General features: G+C 47.1%; 1 protein-coding gene across 1 annotated transcript in view; it reads left to right on the plus strand.

Moving 5' to 3' along the window:
* The window catches only part of PLXNA4 (plexin A4), a 422,006-nt gene that overhangs the window by 341,724 nt on the left and 60,446 nt on the right, over positions 1-19,836 (plus strand). Inside the window, exons 11-16 of the mRNA XM_015628532.2 lie at positions 2,731-2,827; positions 5,829-6,019; positions 10,024-10,175; positions 10,765-10,882; positions 16,514-16,650; positions 18,262-18,429. Of these exons, the coding sequence (XP_015484018.1) occupies positions 2,731-2,827; positions 5,829-6,019; positions 10,024-10,175; positions 10,765-10,882; positions 16,514-16,650; positions 18,262-18,429 (863 nt within the window). The remainder of the gene's footprint in view (positions 1-2,730; positions 2,828-5,828; positions 6,020-10,023; positions 10,176-10,764; positions 10,883-16,513; positions 16,651-18,261; positions 18,430-19,836) is intronic.

The raw sequence follows: 19,836 nt of genomic DNA on the forward strand, positions 1-19,836 counted from the left end.
CCAAAACACACACAAGGCTGTGGTGAGGCCCTTTCTAAGACTCATCTTCTGACTTTAGGATGACCAGTTATTCCATATATATCCCATTTTCCATTCCCAATCAGCATTTTCAACGTCCTGTGCAAAGCAGGTGCTCCTGAGTGGCAGAAGTTTAATTTTTCACCACTCTTCAGGCACTCTCCTTCCCACTCCTGACTCCCCATCCTCGCTCCCAGCTATTCAGAGCTGGGAACAACCAGTGGTGTGAGTCCAGACAGCTCATCTTGAATCTTGCTGGCAGTGACACCCAGAAGTGTCACAAAAATGCAAATCCTGAACGAGACTGGCGGGTCTGCTGCAAAGGACCTGGCTCACCTGGGCTGCTCTTTACCTCCATGGAAACCACAAATACCCATAAATTCCCTACAACTGGATCATAATCACAGGGTTTGCAGATTAATGGCTAATTGTGTTTAGTCTGTGCAAAGAGGAATCACTGTGCAAGCAGCTCCCACTCTGCTGTAATGGACAGAAATCACCAGTTACCATTTACTCTGCAATTATACAGCAATTAATGGATAGAGGAAACCCCACCTGTAAAGCTCAGAGCTCTGGCCTCTCTGTGGAGAACCACAAAGGGGCTTTAAGGGATGGAGGACTCTTTAGTGACATTTTTTGGCCCAGCCAAACCAGCTTGCTGGTTTGTAGTGGAGAAAATATTTTCCTTTCGAAGTGGGACTTTGTCCAGCTGTAGACCCCAGTGCAGTGGGAGATGCCTGCTCTTAGCAGGGTAAATCCTGATGTGCACTTTGCCCAGCAATAGAGGCAGACACAAGATGCTTCTCCCCTCCTTTCTTGCTCCATTCTGTCCTTTAATCAACCATCTCCTCTCCCACCCTGAGGCTCTTTTGGTGAGGTGTTGGGTGGAAGCTGCTGATGGAGGTGGGCAGCAGGGTGAGCCCTGGGTGAATTGGCTTGAGATAAATCAAAATCTAGGTGGAATAAAAAGCTCTCAGCACCACATGGAGAGGGCCTCCAGAGAGAGCAGCTTCCATTTCCTTCGTTGGGGTCACCTCTGTGTGCCTTGACTGCCCCTGACAAGCGTTTGTTTAAATCTCTCCAGCTCTCTCAGAAGTTTCTTGCAGCTTTTTAAGACATATTTGCTGGAAACTGAATACTCCTTGCTCCAGCTGAGGCTTTTCTGGTTCTGAGTAGGGAAAAGTGATTTCCTCCTGGGGTTTACACATGTAACAAAGTCTATCTGCTCCATCCCCAAATGAGAATTGTTTGGGTTTTGGCAGCAATATGGCATTGTTGATTTACAGTCTGTTCATGATCTCCAGCAGTCCCCAGGCCCTCTCCTGCAGCACTGCCCAGCCACTCCAGTTTCAGAGTTGTTTGCATCAATTCCTCCTACTGAAAAATAGTCCCCATTTGCCAGCATTGAATTTCATTTGGTTGATTTTGGCCCAGTTCTACAATTTGTCAAGTTTTAAATTCTTAACCCTGCTGTTGGAGGTTCTTACACCCCCTCCAGGACAGTGTCATGAAATCATCCAAGTCAGTAGTGAAAATACTGAGTAATGCCAGGCTCAGGACAATATTCCTTTTGAAACACCCTCCCAGCTTGACATGGAATTATCTGATTTTTATTTTTTTTATTATTTAATGGATTTTTGCATAAACCTTATGGTGGCCTTTCTTAGGTCATATTTCCCTGGTTTGTTTATGGTGATCTGCTGTAGGATAGTAGCAAATACTTTCCTGAAATCAGGATAAATCACATCTGCTGCCTCCCCTTTATCCACAAAGTCATTAAGCCTGTCAAAAAGGAAATTAGATTGGGTTGACACAATTTGTTCTTGACAAATCTGTGCTGGCTGATTTTTATCACCTTATCATCTCGCAGGTGCTTATAAATTGATTGTTTAATAATTTGATGTACTTTCTTTCTGGGAAGCCAAGTTAGGCTGACAGGTCTATAATTACACACTGGCTCCATTTTCCCCTTTTTCAAGGGGTTTCCCTGATTTTGAAACCTCACTCCAGTTCCAAGAGTTCTTCAAGACATTCCTGGAGTGAACAACCTCACCTACACACTCAGCACCTTTGGAATACACAGCAGAGGCACAGCTGGCTGGAAGACCCAGAATATGCAATTTACACCTTAAAGCTGCACCCAACTTGGAAAAATACATTTCAAAGCTGTGTTCAACACCCAAAAAATGGATTTCAAAGTTAAGGCTCATCACATGCAAACGCTCTCACATCATGGATTTTTCCAAGTGATAGGAGAAGAGGGAGTGGCTTTAAGTTGAAGAAAGGTTCAGACCAGATATTTTGGCTGTGAAACTCTGGTTGCCCAGAGGAGCTGGGGCTGCCCCTGTATCCCTGGAAGTGTCCAAGGCCAGGCTGGATGGGTCTTGGAGCAGCCTGGGGTAGTGGAAGGTGTCCCTACATGGCAGGAGGTGGCATTGGATGATCTTTAAGCTCCCTTCCATCCCTTCTGGGATTCTACAAATATTCACCTAATAATGGGCTTTTGTGAGGGGAGATCCGCAGCTTTGGGAGCATCCTGTGGCATTCTGGCAGGTGCTGCTGACTGGGGAGGTGACAGCTCCATTTCTCTTGCTCTCCATGTTCTGCACCCCCTCTTGCCTCATCCCATCCCCTCCCCACCTCCAAGCACTTTCTAACTCTGGGTTTGGGGCTTTTTTTTGGTTTGTTTTGTTTTTCCTCTCCCATTTCTAGTACTCGTACGAAGGGATGGAGATTAACAGCCTGCCAGTGGAGCTGACAGTCGTGTGGAACGGGAATTTCAACATTGACAACCCGGCACAGAACAAAGGTAAAGAGTTATTTCAACTTGTCCTTGGAAGCGGTAACCTTAGCAACGGGCCCTCGCTCCCTACACTTAACAAAGCCGCCACCGTCTCCCCGTGCTGGCTGCTGCACACTTGTTCTCTGCACTCTGCAAATTACCAATTTTTGAGTGCTTTGTATGCCTCCCCCCAGCCCTCCAATTCTCTAATTCCACCTGAGAAATGCGACTCTCCCTCCCACTTGTGTTGCTCTCCCTCCCGCTTCTCCCCACATCCTCGTGTCTGGTTTTCACGCCCTTCCTTCTTCAGCTTTGTCTCCCCCTCTTTATTTCTCCTGCAGTGATGCTCTTCAAGTTAACATGCCAGGAGAGCGGGCTCTCTGCTCAGAGGCAATTTAGTAATGAGCAGGGGAAGGCAGAGGGGGAGCAGAAAGGCTGCGGCTCTCCAGTGGGAGAATTCTGAGCAAAATAAAATGTTAATGATAAAAAGGAGCTGAAAACCATCTGTGTTTAACCACCACCAATGGCACAGGTTTGATGTGTCCCTCACAGAGGGGGCTGCACATCCAGCCACGACCCTGAGGCAGGCTGGGTGTTCCTGGAGATGGATGGTCAGTTCACATCTTCTTCTTCCTTCTTGTCTTTCCACCCTGGAACCTTCCCCCCAGGCAACCCCTCTGCTTGGCTGCCCCGAATTTGCAGCTGACACCTGCAGATTCTCTTCTTCTCACATCATCACCTCTCAGAAATGTCTCCCTCTCTCTCTTTGCCTTGTCGTGGACACTTCCTGCACCTTCTCCCGCTCCATCTGTCCCCATCAGGTACTCCCACAGCGCTGTCACACCGTTCCACACCGAGGCTGAGGTTCCCACCAACACCACGTTGAACCTGGAGAGCAGCACAGGGCAACTCTTCTCCCCATGGCACAAACCCATCTGCCCTTCTCTCCCTCTGAATGGCAGAGTTCTGGCACCAAAAGCCCAAAAATGTGGCTTTTGAGGGTTAAATCCACTCAGCAAACACAACAGGCTGGAGGTTCCTGCCCAGCCCTGGCACTCAGGCACGGCCTGTGGTGAAATTTCCACCCTGCCTCTACTCTGAAGCTGTCTCCTTTTCTCCCAGCCCTGCCACGGTGTTTCCAGGACACTGCTGATTTCCATGAGCCCAAACAGTGCCAGGGGCTGTGAGAACCTTTAACAGTGTGGGTTGGAGGTCAGAATTTGGACATTTGCCCCTGTCCTGCTTAGTTTTGTGCTACCATAAAATGAGCACCCCTGACACAACATGGTCCACACCAAAAGTGTAAATCCTTTTATTGGGCCACACTGAGCTATCCTAGGTGATGTGGCAGTAAAATTAATAAAATTAAATTAATGTTTGATTAAATGAAAGTGAGAAAATACGATCATATTTTCAAACTGTTTGTGCCAGGAACATAAAACAGACCAGGGGATGAACTCAAGAATCATCTGCAGCACCCAATAATCTTGGGTTATTCCAAGCCAAAATGTTGCAAATAATGAATGAAAATAATGGAAAAAAATGGAAATAATGGAAAAATAATGGAAGAAAATCTGCAGCACTGGCTGGTGGCTGTCCCAGATGAGTAATTTGGATATCATCATCATGTTTTTGGTCAGGAGGAGAGTTTGGGCATGTTCCCATAGAGATACCACATGGAAGCAATACCACACTCTCATGAGGTGACCAAGATGCCACTGCTTTCACATCCAGCATCACCACGGGCTGGACTGGGAGGCTGAAAGGCTAAACTGACCCAAACCTGCTGAATTACCTACAGTTGTTCTGCATCTTAAGCAGAACAACTCAGCAAATTTAAGGATATCCAACAGAAAACTAAGGAAATAGGTGTATCCCACAAGGTCTGGAAAAAAACTGTGCTTGACAGATGTTTTGCAGGCTTTTTGGGGTGCTTTTGGGTACTTTTCTTGCACCCACCCTGGAGAAATAAAGAGTTTCTGAGTTTTTCTTGTATTTGGTCAATACTTGCTGACTTCTCAGGGGAAGGTATGGAGAGACAGAGCTTTCAGCACAAATATTTCCAAAGCCTCTGAGCTCTGGGATTGTGTATAAAGATAAAAATCACTTTAGTCACCTATGGACACAGAAAAACAGAAGCACAGAGGAAAAACCTCTCAACATGCCCACAAATGAAGGAAAACAAAAAAGTCTGAGAGCCTTGATTCTGCCACCTTCATCTTCCAGGAGGAGAATTCTGCTATCAGTCCCCTGTGCAAGCCAGGCCTCAGTGTCTACATCGTAAAACAAGGATAAATAACATGATCTCATTTCGTAGGAGGACTTCAATATTTTTAGGCTTTATTAGAAAAAGCTCTGAGTGCTTCTAATCACTTAACAGCCCAAAATGGAGCTAAGCATTAATCACTGCTGTCTGTATTAGAGTGGAATCAACTCTGTTTCAAAGTGGGAAGCAGAGTGAATTTCTGGAGCAGAAGAAGGGGTAAAGGCTGTTTGTGAATCCCTGGAATCAGCCTCATCATGAACCATTTACTGTTATCTTTTGGGATTTCTGTCAAGTGGGAAACCTGAGTGGCATCACCTTAACACAAAATTCTGGGGAGTTTCACACCCAAGTTTGAGCTGTGGGTTGGCCAGGTCCAGAAAATTCTTTTAGGATTTTAGAAGTGCCAAGTCTGAGGTTGGTTGTTGGTGACACGTTCAGTCTGTGAAAAAGGAAGGGACTGTGGCCAAATCACTGCCCAAGCACCATTTTCTCCAACCTGCTCTCAACATACTGAGAGCAACATCCTCCCTTCTGCTCTCAGCTTCCACAAACACCTTTGATGAAGAACGAACTAAGGAATGAACTTTAGTTCAAGAAGGACGTCCACGTTTCCTCCCCCACCATTACTCACCCCCCTGTAAGGTTTCCATCCTGCCTCTGGCATGAGCAGCCCAGAACACTTTCCCCTCTTGCTCCCACTGCCACCCCACTCTCCTGTGCTGTCTGCCTCTCTCAGCTCCTGTGTTTTTGCTGTCCCTGCAGTTCACCTGTACAAGTGCGGGGCCATGCGGGACAGCTGCGGACTCTGCCTGAAAGCCGACCCCGACTTCGAGTGTGGCTGGTGCCAGGGACAGAACCAGTGCACGCTGAAGCAGCACTGCCCAGCCCAGGACAGCCAGTGGCTGGAGCTGTCCAGCACCAAGGGCAAGTGCACCAACCCCAAGATCACGGATGTAAGTGTTGGATCCGCAGGAAGCTGGGGGGATTCCCTTTCCTTGGGTTGTTTTCCTGATTTGGGGTTGGGTTGGTGATGGGAAGGTCAGGGTTGAGCTCTGCTGGGTCAGGAAAAGCCTCAGGGGATGTGAGACCATGGTGGCTTCAAAGGCAGGAATACATTTCCATAGCTCAGGGGTGACCTTGGGTTAACACCCGAGGGCGTCAGAATTCCCACCATAACCCCCAAACATGGGGTGCTGGTGCAACCTGAGGAGCCCCAGAGCACCTGACCTGCCCAAAAAGGGCTGGCAGATGTGGCATCAATCCCTCAGGAGACCTTGGCCTTCTAGAGACATCTGAAGGTGAGACAAGATCTCCAATGGCCGGTGTGAGGGTAAATCAAAGGAGCCCAAATGCCTCTTGGAGCAGCTTCTCTGGTCAGCCTGGCTGAGAAGGAGGTGTTGAGTGATCCCAGAGAGGTTGGAGCTTTGCTGACAGGAGGTCAAGCTAGAGGAGAGGTGTAATTTATGGTTTTTGGCAACATGACACAGACAAAGCCATGTCCAGAAAAGAAAAAACCCTCCACTGACTCCAGCAGATTAAACCCTTTTGTTTGTCCTGCCCCTGGCTGATGTTGCGAGGTCAAAAAAGTCTTCACAGAGCAAATAAAGCCCTGTAGAGTTGTCAGGTGTCCCCTTGGAAGGCTCAGGGAGGAGGCAGGAGCAAGCCTGGAGTAGGAAAAGTTGAGAACTGCCCTGTTGAGATAAAGAGAATGAGGACAGGGCTGGGAGAAGGGCCTGAGGAATAACACTGTTCTTCAGGAAGTTCCCTATTGATTGTGGTGGCTGGGCCAAAGGAAAAGCTGGAGGAAAGGTTCAAAAAGGAAATCAGAGAATGGGAAAACCATAAAGACAAGGAGCAGAAGAAGGGAGAGAAGGCAGGGGAGGCAAGTCAGGCCTGAAATCTAAAGGGATTTTTGTCTGCTGTCTTAGGATGCCTTTGCCATAATGCCAGGCACATTTTCAGGGTCACAGGACAGGCAGCAGGATGGACCTGAGCCTCCAAAATGAGGGCTCCAACCCTTCCAGCTGCCTCCTGCCTTGAGCACAGGCCTTACTCAACATGAGCACCTTTCAGTGTGGCCAGGGCCTGATTTACCAATGGGAAAAGTCAAGAGAGAAATGAAACAGGGAAAATATGGGGAATTGCAACAGAGGAAAATCCAGCCTGCACAGTGGTGGTTTAATAGGAATAATTAGGTGGGTTATTTTCCTAGAAGGCAAGAAAGGCTTTTTTAAGTTGTTTTTGATTCAGATTCAAAAACTGTGGGTGTCATGGAAGAGCCCTAAACTGCTGTCTCTGCTTGAACATTCTGGGGGAGCAAAGGCTAGGATGAATCTGCTTTTCCCAGATATTACTGAAAACAAACCCTTTCCCTGTGTTTTGATCCATCTCCCTGTCATTCACCAACTTTCAAAGCTCTCTTTCAGTTGAATTGTTTGAGTTCAGTTTATTCTGATGTTTATGGCTTATTCTGGTGTTTCCAAGCTGAAGGTCTCTACTTGGGTTTATCTGAGACTGGTAATTCTGACCCCACCTGAACCACCTGAAGCTGTGAAACCAAACCCAGACAGCCAGAAAGGACAGTTACACCTGAAAAATCAACTTTGATGCCTTGAAAATCGCTTGGAGCTGGGGGAAACATTTAAAAAATATTTTCAGATTCTCAGACATTGTAAAACAATGATAGAATTTGGTATGGGGCAGCTGATGGAAGATCAGCTAAAGCAGAAATCTAAAGCACAAGGACCTGGGCGTGCAGAGGTTCTGAAGGCCCACTCACATTTCCCTGGCATACTTTAACCCTAATCCTTCATCTCCAGGCTCTTTTTGAAAAACAAACCCATTCTCCACCCTACAGCTCCAGAGGGGCTTCAGATTCTGCTGGCATTTCCTCCAGCAACTCTCCGAGCTCCAACAGATCATTGCAACACTCGCTCATGAAATATTCCAGCTGCCTGCTGCAATCCTGAGTAGCTCTTGGAAGGCCTTTTTCTGAGCCATTAGCATGGAAGTAATCTCAAGTGACTGGATATATATTGCAGCTAATGGCAGGTCTGGAGCTGTGGGGCAGGAGCATCCAGAGCCTGGAGAGGAGCCAGGGCTGGGTCTCTGCAGGGAAGAGGAGGAACAACACGTGTATTCACACTTGTAGGGGCACTCACACCCCCTCCAGCACCCATCTCCCCATTTCTGTACCAGCTCTGGCATTTACAGAGCCACTCAGGGAAATTAAAGGACTTAGAGACTCACTGAGCCACAAAAAACTCCTTTAGGAGCAACAAGCAGCAGTTGATATGAGCAGAGACTGGAAACTGGGATGCAGCTCTGGGTCTTCCAGAGGAAGCTGAGGCTTCCTGGCAGATTTTGTTTCCCTGCCTGGATTTTCCCCTCCAAAACTGACAGGTCTTGTGCCACATTTTTCACCTGTGATAGAACAGGCTCCTCCTCTCCTGTTGTGAAAACAACCTGGTAACACCTTCCTCTTGGTTGAATCTATGGCAGAGCTATGAAATGGGATTTAAAAAATCTTCCATGTGATCCTGGGAGAATCCCAGGCCCTCCTGATTTAAGGAAGTAAGTGGGTTTTAAGGAAATAAGTGGGTTTTGAAGCTGGTCTTTACAAATTAAATATTGCCTAGGGAAGGATTCAGTGGTGCTGTGTTGGCTTTGGTCTTGGAAATTTCCTGTTGATGCCTTTTGAGTCACAGCAAAAATTTTTTGAAATCTTGTGCTTCAGACAGCTTTCCCTTTACTCTTTCCCCTTCTTTTTAACTTCCCTGGAAAACCACCACAAATACCTCCTGGTTCCCTGTAGAGTCAGAGATGAGTCACACTCACTGAGGACTTGGTTCGCAACACCTACAATTAATATCCTAAAGTTAATATCCTAAAATTAAATATCCCCTAGAGGTGCCTGGCTCTCCCTCCTTTTACTAAAGATGTGCCTTCTAAAAATCACCCTTTGGGTGGGAATTACACCAACCCTGGTGCCAGGCTCAGGGCTGGGAAGTGCTTGGGAGCAGCTCTGCTCACACCAGTGCCTCGCCTTTCCCTGCCAGCCCAACTGCTACTGCAGGGCATCGCTGCCAGCCCCAGATTCCCACCTGGCAGAGAATGGAGATAATTAAAGGTGATCCCAGTGTTGTTCCAATGCTCAGGAGACAGTTTCAGTGCTAATTCCCACCTGGCTCTGGACAAGGATGGTGGAGACCAGACCCTGTGAGGGTCTGGTGCAGGGCCAGGCCAGGATGCAATCACCATTCCAGCACCCCAGGTTGGGATGGTCGCTCATCTCATGCTGAGATTCAGAGGCCCCACAAATGATCTGTCCATGCTCCCTGCCTGCTCTTCCAACAGCTCTCCCAGGATGGAAACTGGAGCTCTTTCAGGGAGAGGTGTTGGCACAGAGCAGCTGCTGCTGCTGTCTCAATCACCACCCACCTCCTCCACACCTAACCCAACACCCTGCTCCTGCTGTGGCTTGGCCAGTTTTATTCCAGATGGACATTTTCAGCTGAATTTCTGATGCATGACCATTACCTACCTCCAGAAGAGAGGAAAACCCCCATGAGCTTTGGGCTGAGAATTTAAGATTTCAAGTGACTGGCTCAACCACTTATGTCCTTCTCTTTTTCTTTCTCACATTTCTCTCCACTGTGTCCCTCTCCTGCCTTTCCATGGCTCACATCTACAAAGTGCAGAGCTCAGCTGCAGTTCCACAAATCCCTGCCCCTGCCTAGAAAAAAAATCTCCTACTCACCTCTGGATGGTTTGCAAGTAGTTAAAAGAGAGTAAATGAGGTCTGGGGCAGAATTTTCCATATTCTGAGTATCTGAAGTAGTTTTGTTCCCTCACCTGTTCAGCATTTACAAGTGCCCCTGGTGATCCCCAAAAGTTGTCTGAGAGGATTTTGGTGCCTGGTTTGATTGTTCCCCTCTCTCTTGGCTTTTTTCCCCAGATCAACCCCGTGACGGGTCCTCGTGAGGGTGGGACCAAAGTGACCATCCGTGGGGAGAACCTGGGGCTGGAATTCCGGGATATCGCATCCCACGTCAAAGTGGCCGGTGTGGAGTGCAAGCCGCTGGTGGAAGGGTACATCCCAGCAGAGCAGTAAGTGGGTGTGTGGCAGAGCAAAGCCACCTAATGCCATTCCTACCTGCAGGGCCTTCCAAGGACTCCATTCCAAACTGGGAAATGAGGGAAAAGGCCATTCCTCACGTACAGCTCAGGATAATCCATTTATTTAATAATCCCCTTATTACTGTTTGGATTGCATATTTAAGTGATCCTCACGGCAAACGCCCTGCAGTTATCCCAGTTTTCACCAAGCAGTCACCCCAAGGTGTTCAATTCCAGTTTGGAAGGCAGAAATCCTGAAAAACCTCCTGCTGAATGCAGGAGTTATCATTAAACCTTAAAGCTGCCTCCACCATGCCAGGCTAGAGCTGAGATGGATAGAGCCAGACCTCAGCCCAACATTTCTGTGTGTATTTAGGTAGATTTACACTTGCCCCCACCAGAATCCACCACTTTCTAAAGAATAACTTAATCCACAACTTGGATTCTGGATGGGACAGAAGAGGGTGGGTTAATTTAGAGTCCATCCCCCAGCACTGTGGGCTCTTTGCTCCAATTCCACCTTACCAGCACCACCAAACCACCCCTCAAACTCTGCTCCTGGTTGATATTTTCCCCTCAGGATCGTGTGTGAGATGGGGGAGGCCAAGCCCAGCCAGCACGCCGGATTTGTGGAAATCTGCGTGGCTGAGTGCAAGCCAGAGTTCATGGCCAGGTCTTCTCAGCTCTACTACTTCATGGTAAGTTCCTGAAAAAAGTTCTCTGTGGCCGTGAAATCCTTGGTCTTGATCCTCTTTGCTCCCTCTGTCCATTGTCCGTCACCGTGTTGAGCCTCCGAGCTCTTCGCTGCCGTTCTGGGTGCACCAAATTGTTCATTCCATTTCCTTTTAACATCTTGTTCCTAGCAAAAATAGCTGGTCTAATTAAAGTTTTAACAACCTAATAATAGTCCAGATTATTAGTCCAGTTACAGTTCCATGCAGCCGTGGTCCAAATTAATACAGAAAATTCTCATTAATAGTTAAAAGTGCTGAACAGAAAGGAAAAGAAAAAAGATCTAGAAAAGGGAAAAATTTCCTAGTATTTTGAGTGTGATACTCCTGCTACCAACACCCCTCTGGCTGGAGCCACCAGTGTCCTCCAGAAGAAACTTGGGGGCTGCCACTACTCCTAACAACCCCTGGATCTTCAGAGCATGAGTGTGATGGTCTCGATTTGGTTTCTTTCTTCTCCCTCTTGGATTGCCCCAGGTGTTTATTCATCCCCTCCACACCAGGAGCACTGGGGTCAGCACAGATCCACCTCAGGCTGCTGCTGAGCTGTAGGATGTGTCTGGGGCTCAGTGCTGGTGGGCAGCTGTTTTGGATGCTCCATGATGAAATGAGAGACACCTGCGTGCTTCAGCTTCAGTTTAAGTGCAAACACATGTTGTACACTCAGCCGGTGCTTTTTTCCTCCCTTCTGATGATGTTCCAGGTCCAAGAGACCTGATTATTCCTCTAAGACCCCTTGCTGGGGACATGCAAGCATTGTCTGGCCTTGATCTGTTCAGATCTGTGCAGGTTTGAGATGAGAGGGTCCCTTTGTTCCCATCAAAAGCTCTCAACTCCTGCAAGAGAATGGGTCTCTTCTGAAATTATTCACATGCCTGAGCATTTCTTTATGGTAAAGGGAACTTGTAATGAATGCAAATGTCTTGGATTCCCCCCTCGAGCTACACAAGTTTCTCTGTTCTCTGCATTTTCCGATGTCACTCAGGTGTTGCGGCAGCGGGGGCAGAGAAACACCTTGAGAGAAAGCCCCTACCAGGCAGCCAGAAGGGCTCTTTCCAGGACATTACACTTCAACGTGTCACCTTTGCTACTCTTGGAATTACTGTCTGGTTTTGATCATCCGTGTCCATCTGTGACAGCTTTTCCCTCTGCTTGCCGCCTTCCCAGCTGCCAGGGCACGAGCACGAAGCCACCAGGGTTTTCTCTGCTGAATACCTCGATACCTTTGTGCTAGACAAAAAACTCCCCCCAAAACTACAGAAACTCTCCAGCCTGCCCATCATATTCCCTCTCCCGTGTCTGGTGCTTTCACAGTGGGAGCTGTGTTTTTTTGGCTTCCTCGGATTTTTCTGCCAGGAGGGCAGAGATGCTGTTGCAGGAATCTCGACGTGCCTTGGCATCCTGCAGCGGTGCATGGCAGCTTGAAGGGAAAGAAGATGTTTGAAAACCAAGGAAAAGCATCACCTGGGAGATAAATGTCACTTCCTGACTCATGGCAAATCTCCTGGAAAATTGATTTTTGAGAGGTTTGAAGGAAAACATGGTCAAAATTGGCCAATTGGTTCAGCCTTTCCCCTGTCTTGCAAGAATTCAAAGAGATGATGGTTTGGAATCAATAGAGTATTTAATTTCTTAAGATTAAATAACAAATAATAAATAATAATAATAATAATAATAAATTAATAATTACTTAGTTTTAAGAAAGAAGTGTCATAGTTTAGAGATGCCAGAATGGTTCTTCTCCACCTTTCTAACCAGAACTTTTAAATTCAAATAGCTGCTCATTTGTTTTAAACTCATCTGTGATCAAAACATGCAAATTGCATTAGAAAGTACAATAAGCCAAGAGGGAAACAAAGCTGAAATGAAATTTATGATGATCTAAATGAAATATATTTTTTTACAGTTATTCATTTTCTTGCTGTGATTATTGCCCCAGTCCTGCAATGAAAAACATATTACATGTTCTTCTCAATTCAGGTACTGAAGAAAGTTTACCTTTATTCTGGCTTTAGATGAAAATATCGTGTCTCAGTGCAGGTGCTGTCGACTACTCTACATTTTTCTAAGTCTGCTCCTAAAATCCTTATTATTTTGGAGACCATTTCCTATCCATCTCCTTCATCTTCTCCCCTCTTGCTGTTACTGTGGAACCTCTAGAAAGGAAACCCAAGGTGCCCAAGCTGTGTTTGAGTCACATTTGCTCTTCCTGCATTCCTAAGAGGAATGGAATGGGAACCAAGGTCTTGACAAGCTCCATGGGGGGCAGTTTAGGCCCAGCTCTGATGGTGCTTCTCCGTGGAAAACCTGTGTGCAGGAGATGCTGGATAGGAAAGAAAGGGTTGGGGAGCTGAGGAAAGTAGGTAAAATCCCATAAAATGCAGAATATTTCCTGTTCTCTTTCCCTCATTGTCACTTTTCAGCCTCTCACCAATCCACAAGACTCTCTTGGAATTTTCCAGTGCCTTCCAGCAGCGAGGACATGGTGAATAATCTGGAGTTCTGCTGTGGATGTGCTGGGCAGTGTTCACGGAGGCCACTGTGAATAATTAAGGGTTGATCACAACTTTGAAAGCTGAGCCACAAACCCATTTGTGAGATCAGCTCCAGACACAGCAGAGCTCTGTCAAGGAGCGTTCCTGGTGTGGCTGTGGCCTGTGAGGATCCTCAAAAGGCCATGGCTGCTTTATCCACCCCAGGGAGAGGGCAGGGAACCCACCCAGGGGTGGGACAAAGATCTTTTGGGTCTTTAACTCAAATGTTCCTCTATGATTTTTGAATCAGATACTGCTGCAGTGCTGCTGTGTAGGCTTTGGGCACCAGGCTGGCCATTCCAAACCCATTTTCTCCCAGGTGGGAGGTCACCTCCCAGCATCAGCCATAATGGTCAGCAGGAATTTTTACTGGTGAGGGTGTCCCTTAATAAGGGAGTTGCCATCAGAGCTTGAGGTGGCACCCAAAATATAAAGGAGCATATAGAAATATAAAGGAGCAGTACTGAAGTGCATGCTTTGCATTTCCGTACTCTTCCTGTGGTTTTTAACCCATTGAAAAAGAATGGTAGAGAATATTCCCAGAAAATCACTCTCCAGGCTTGGAGAATGGCTGGAATGCTGCCCAGTGGAAAAGGATCTGGTTGACAGTCAAGAAGCCAATGGCACCTGGATTGTATCAGGAATAGTGTGGCCAGCAGGACCAGGGCAGTGCCCACCCCAGAGCTGGGCACTGCTGAGGCCCCATCTCAAATCCTGGATCCAGTTTTGCACTCCTCAGGGAAGGGAACGCAGCTGGAGAAGGGTCTGGAGCCCCAGGAGTGGCTGAGGGAGCTGGAAAGGGACTCAGCCTGGAGAAAAGGGGGATCAGGGGGAATTTCTGGCTCTGCACAACTCCCTGCCAGGAGGGGACAGCCAGGGGGGTCGGGCTCTGCTGCCAGGAACAGGGACAGGAGGAGAGGGAACGGCCTCAGGCTGGGCCAGGGGAGCCTCAGGGTGGAGATTGGGAAAATTCCTTGATGAAAATGTTGCCAAGCACTGGCAGAGGCTGCCCAAGGAAGCAGTGGAATCATTGCCTCTGGAAGTGTTCAAGGTGCTTAGAGAGGTGCTTCAGTGGTGGCTTTGGCAGTGCTGGGTTGATACTTGGGTTTGCTGATCTAAGGGGTCTTTTCCAATCTCAAAAATTCCATGATTCTAAGTATAAAACCAGCTTCCAAACCATCAGGTGAAAACCAGTAAGGTTTAAACACAAGAAGTGCCCAGCTCTGACAGTAGATCCTTCTACAGAGCTGTAAGTCTGATTTTCATGTTCTGCCCTTCCTCCAAGAGCTGCATTTTGAATAGGAGCAAAATGGAAAAATGTAAATCTTGCTGCTGTTTTTCAAAATGATTAAACCAGAGGGGCCTGGGAACAGAGGTGGCTCTGTGTGTGAGAGAGTGGGAGCTGTGGTGTGTGTCAGGTGGTTTTATAAACATGGATTAATGGTCTCCAAAGCTCAATAAGGTGACTGCGTGATGTACCTGCTCGCTCAGAGGAGCTGAGAGCTTCAAGCACTTGTGTCATCATTCTTAAAGAGAGGGGGAAAGAAATAATCTTCATTTAAATGCATATAGTAGCTTTTCACTTGGGACTGAATGGAAAGTTTTTCTATTAAAATGCAAATGAAAGAATAAACTGTAACTCCAAATTTCTCCCTGAATATTGATGTCTCCTCTCTGCATTGTGGTAACAGGGTGATCTGTACCTTCAGAGTGTGAGTATTTTATCTTGATTTGGGGAAGAAAGGAGGATAGCAGGGTAAGAAAAAGAGGTTTGAGATTTGGGGCCTCTAAAAGAATTGTGCCCTTTTTTGATATATTAACACAGTGCTCTGTTAGGCTGGGAAAAGAGGCTCAGAAAATCAGCAGGAAAAGGGAAAAGGTGTTCAAATGGGCAGTGCTGCTTTTGTGGCTGTGGCATTTCAGAGGACACCCCGACAGGAGCACCACCACCATGTGTCAGGGCAGGACAGCTCGAGGCTTTCTCAACATCCAAGTCAGATAAGAGAAAGATTTTAGGGTCATTTGTGGTCATTTTGCACCAGGGCAGTTTCAGGTTGGACATCAGCAGGAATTTCTTCATGGAAAGGGTTGTTGAACATTGGAATTGCACCAGGAGGAGATGGAGTCCCACCCCTAGAGGTGTTCAAAGAACAACTGGATGTGCTCTGTTCTGGTTGTCAAGGTGGGGATCAGTCACAGGTTGGACTCGATGATCTTGGAGGTCTTTCCCCACCTCAGTGATTCTGGGATCCTATGTGGGAGAGGCAAGAACAAACTCAGATGTTCTGCTGAGCCACAGCTCTCCTCCATCCAAAGGGCAATGGCTTCCCACTGCCAGAGGGCAGGGTTAGATGGAATATTGGGAAGGAATTGTTCCCTGTGAGGGTGGTGAGGCCAAAGAAGCTGTGCCTCATCCCTGGAAGTGTCCAGTGCCAGGTTGGACAAGCTCCCAGGAGAAACCTGGGGTAGTGGGAGGTGTCCCTGCCCATGGCTGGGGGTGGCACTGGATGGGCTTTAAGGTCCCTTCCAACCCAAACCATTTTGAGATTCTGAGAATCAATGAAGTTGAGTGATCTTTTCAAAACCAAACTATTTTCATCGTTTGAGAGTTGCACAGCTTGGAGGTGGAGATTCCCCATTAAGATCCAATCAAACCAGTTCACTACCTGATTTATCCTGCAGAGCTGGTGTTGTCTGACAGAAAAAAGACCCCTGAGCTGTGCCAAACAAGCAGTGGAGATGAGATTGGGACCCAAGGTGCTCCAGGCGTGGGCCTGTCTTTGCAGGAGTATTTCTGAGTGGCTGCAAGGGCAGATCACATTTTGAAGGGGTGAGAACAGACTGGGGTTGGGTCTGAACTCATCCCACCAAACCTGGCATTCGAGCACAGGGTCTGTGACAGGACTGGTGTCACCCCAGGTTCCTTTATCAGCCAGAAGACATGGCCAGCTTCAGAAGTCCCGATTAATCCTTAGGGATGACTCCCTCTCTCCACCACTAGCAGGAGAGGGAAGGTCCCTCTGCTCCCCTGCTGTGTTTCCAACTCCTCCCTTTGTCTCCACAGACTCTGACCCTCTCTGACCTGAAGCCAAAGCGAGGACCAGTGTCGGGTGGCACCCAGGTGACAATCACAGGCAACAACCTCAACGCTGGCAGCAACGTCATTGTGACCTTTGGGCGACAGCCCTGCCTCTTCTACAGGTACAGATGAGCCCTTCCTGCTCCTCGTGTCCAGGTGTGAAAGATTAAATGATAATTAAAGTCAGGAAACTTCTCCTGCAGCCCTGACACCTCAAGTGCCTCCTTTGCTCGTGGCCACGTCTATGCTGCAACAGGACTTGTGCATTCTGCACCATGCACAGCCTTGCTGGCCATGTTTTGGGGAGAGAAAATAGGATTTATTTCATTGTTTTGACTGGTATTTGATGTGCTTTTTCCCGTGGCCTCTTGTCAAATTTCTGTACGATTCTCCACGGTCCTGTGCTCTGCTACTTGCTCTGGGAGTGCGTCGTTTAAAAGATTCATTTTCATGTCCCAGCTTTAGTAGAGGTGACAAAGAAAATCTGACAACATCAGTTCGAAGCACTAAACCACCTCCCTTTTATCCCAGAATAGTCCTGTAGCGCTAAGAAATGGATGATTTGCAACATTTTAGCTCTGTGCTGGCTCCTGTTCAATGGCGCTTCAGAGAGGCTTAATGTCAGTGTTACCTGCTGGATGTTCCCTGATCCCTGTGAGAATGAGGCTGAATCCCATTCCCAGAGGCTCCCACAGCTCAAAACTACCCAGGGCAACACATTTTGCTGCCAGTAGCGATGGGGGCTGAAGATGAAGTTGGCACATTTCTCCCAAATATGTCCTTGGCAGAGGAAGCGCTCATTCACAGGAGACCTGGGAGCACTGCCCTGGGGCAATGCCCTTCCCTCTCCTGGCTGTGGGGATCCTCTTTAGCAGCCTGTCATGACTGTGGAGCGATCCAGCATCCAAAATTCAGCAGGGTGAAGTCACAGTCTGTGATTTGAAATGCCAAGTGGGAGCCACAGCTGCTTGGAGATGCTCGCTGAAGACTGGGGAATTTTAGGAGGGATTGAGCACCGTCTTTTGGGGGAATTTAGAGGCCACCTGGAGGGTGCAGTCATTGAAGGTGACTCACACCCCCATTTTAGGGGTATGAGATGAGGCTGCATCACAGATCACAGGACTGGGAAGATTGAGAATATGTGGTGCCTTGATTTTTGATGCATTTTGAAAGTAATGCAGACCTGGAGCTGGTTTTTAGACCCCGCCAAAAAGAAAAGGTTTATGCAGAATCCTCTTTAAATAGAATCATAAAATGCTTCCCACTGTATTAGCACTTCCAAAGGTACCAGGCAGGCTGCAAACTGCACTTAAACAAGAATTACAGTCCTAATGCGAAGTAAACTTTATGATCCCAGACTGCAAAGCTGAGGTGCAAACACCCCTTTTATGAGCTGCTGCTGCACATGTCTGCAGGCAGGAAGGAAACATCCATCAAATATTTAATCACAGAGAAATATTTCTGGAGAGAGGCCTGGTTTGGACTGCCCTTGGGGTTCAGATTTTACTCGGGGTCCTGAGAGATGAGGGCTCTTGTGGTTTTATTTAAACCAGTGAAAAGGTAATGCCACTTCCCCAGACACTGCTACACGAACATAAATGTTTCACACTGAGTTTCACCTCTTCAGTGCATAGCTTTGGGACACAGGACATAAGAATAAATAGTTGGGCTCTTTTCTCACCATTTTTGCTGCTGGTAGCACCTGGTTGACATTCATTTTCTCCTCCTCCCAGGAGATCCACCAAGCACATTGTCTGTAACACCACGGCCTCCTATGAAGGCTTTGAGAAGGTGAAGGTGTCCGTGAGAGTGGACAAGGCCAAGATCCACCAGGAGCTTCACTATGAGTATGTAGAGGATCCCACCATCCTGAGGATCGAGCCCGAGTGGAGCATCTTCAGGTGAGTATCCCATGGGAACCCTCTCACAATTCCCATGGTTTTTAAAAGGAGCACTGCTCTGATAACTTTGGTCCTTGGTGTAGAAAACTGATTTCCAAGCATTGTGTCCACCAGGAATTTGTGCAGAGATACTTCCCCAGAGCTAATAGATCCCTCTGTTAGAGGGTGGGTTAGAGTGAAACGACACTGAATGATCAGTCTTTGTAAATATATAAATATAAATATATATCTATATTATATATAAATTATATATATAAATTATATATATAAATTATATATATATAAATTATATAATATATAAATATATATTATATATATTATGTAAATATATGTTTATATATTTATATACATATTATATAAATGTTTGATGGTTGGTTTGTTTGTTTGTTTATGTATGTATTTATTTATTTTAGAACAATTTGGAAAGCATCTACACCCCATTTTTTTTGCTGTTATCTCTAGCAATATGAAAATATAAAAGCCCAAGTATATCACATAAGAAAATGCGTAAGAAAGAAATGGAAAGAATGAGAGTAGAAAGACTGCTCCACTCATAGGCTCCACAAAACTTGGTCATTGCAGTTTTGATGTCTGTTGGTTGAAGTGATGGTCACAGACTGGATCCATCAGATGGCAAAGGGCATCCCAAAGAAATGATGGAGACAATCCCCAGAACACAACCTCTGTTGGGTTTGTCCTCAGGTTCAGGTGGGAACACCCAGCAGGCAGTTTCCTGCTGGATGATGGAAAGTCGAGGATCAGGAGTCTTTGACAGCTTCTCAGAAGACACAGCTGCCTATTAAATTGTCAGTTATGTCCCATCATGGCCCATCAGCAGCGTGAACACCTTCAGGTTCTGTGTGAATGTCCCCTGGGTGGGGAGTTATCACAGCTGAGTTCACTCCAAAAGGACAGAGAAAAAGTTCCCACCTCCCTGGGTTCCCCTGTCTCCTCACCTGGTCCAACACCAGCTGCAGCCTGAGCTGGGCTGTGCTCAGCCCTGGCTCCTGGGTGGGTGCTTTGCCCATCAGCAGCTTGTCCTGAGTGTTTGAGCCACCAGCATCCCGTGTCTCCTCCAGTCTCACATTCTTCTCCCTAGACCTGGGAGGACTGGACAAGAGTGCCACATTTATCTTATCCCAGGTTCCCTCCACACTCCAAATTCAGTTTGTAGGTGTATTTGGGGAGGGGTGGCTTTGGTGGTCACAGATGAGCAGCTGCTTCTTTGCAGTTTGCTACGGTGGGCAAAAGCCTGTCCATGATTTTAACAACATTTAAGCCGTGAACCATTTCATTCTGCCACAGTTTGTGAGCTGCAATTCCTACCTTTCCCACAGCCTTCATGGACTTGAAATTCCTACATTTCCCACAGTCTTCATGGACTTGAAATTCCTACATTTCCCACAG

The sequence above is a fragment of the Parus major genome, chromosome 1A, assembly GCF_001522545.3.
Source record: "Parus major isolate Abel chromosome 1A, Parus_major1.1, whole genome shotgun sequence".
Classification (NCBI taxonomy): Eukaryota; Metazoa; Chordata; class Aves; order Passeriformes; family Paridae; genus Parus; species Parus major.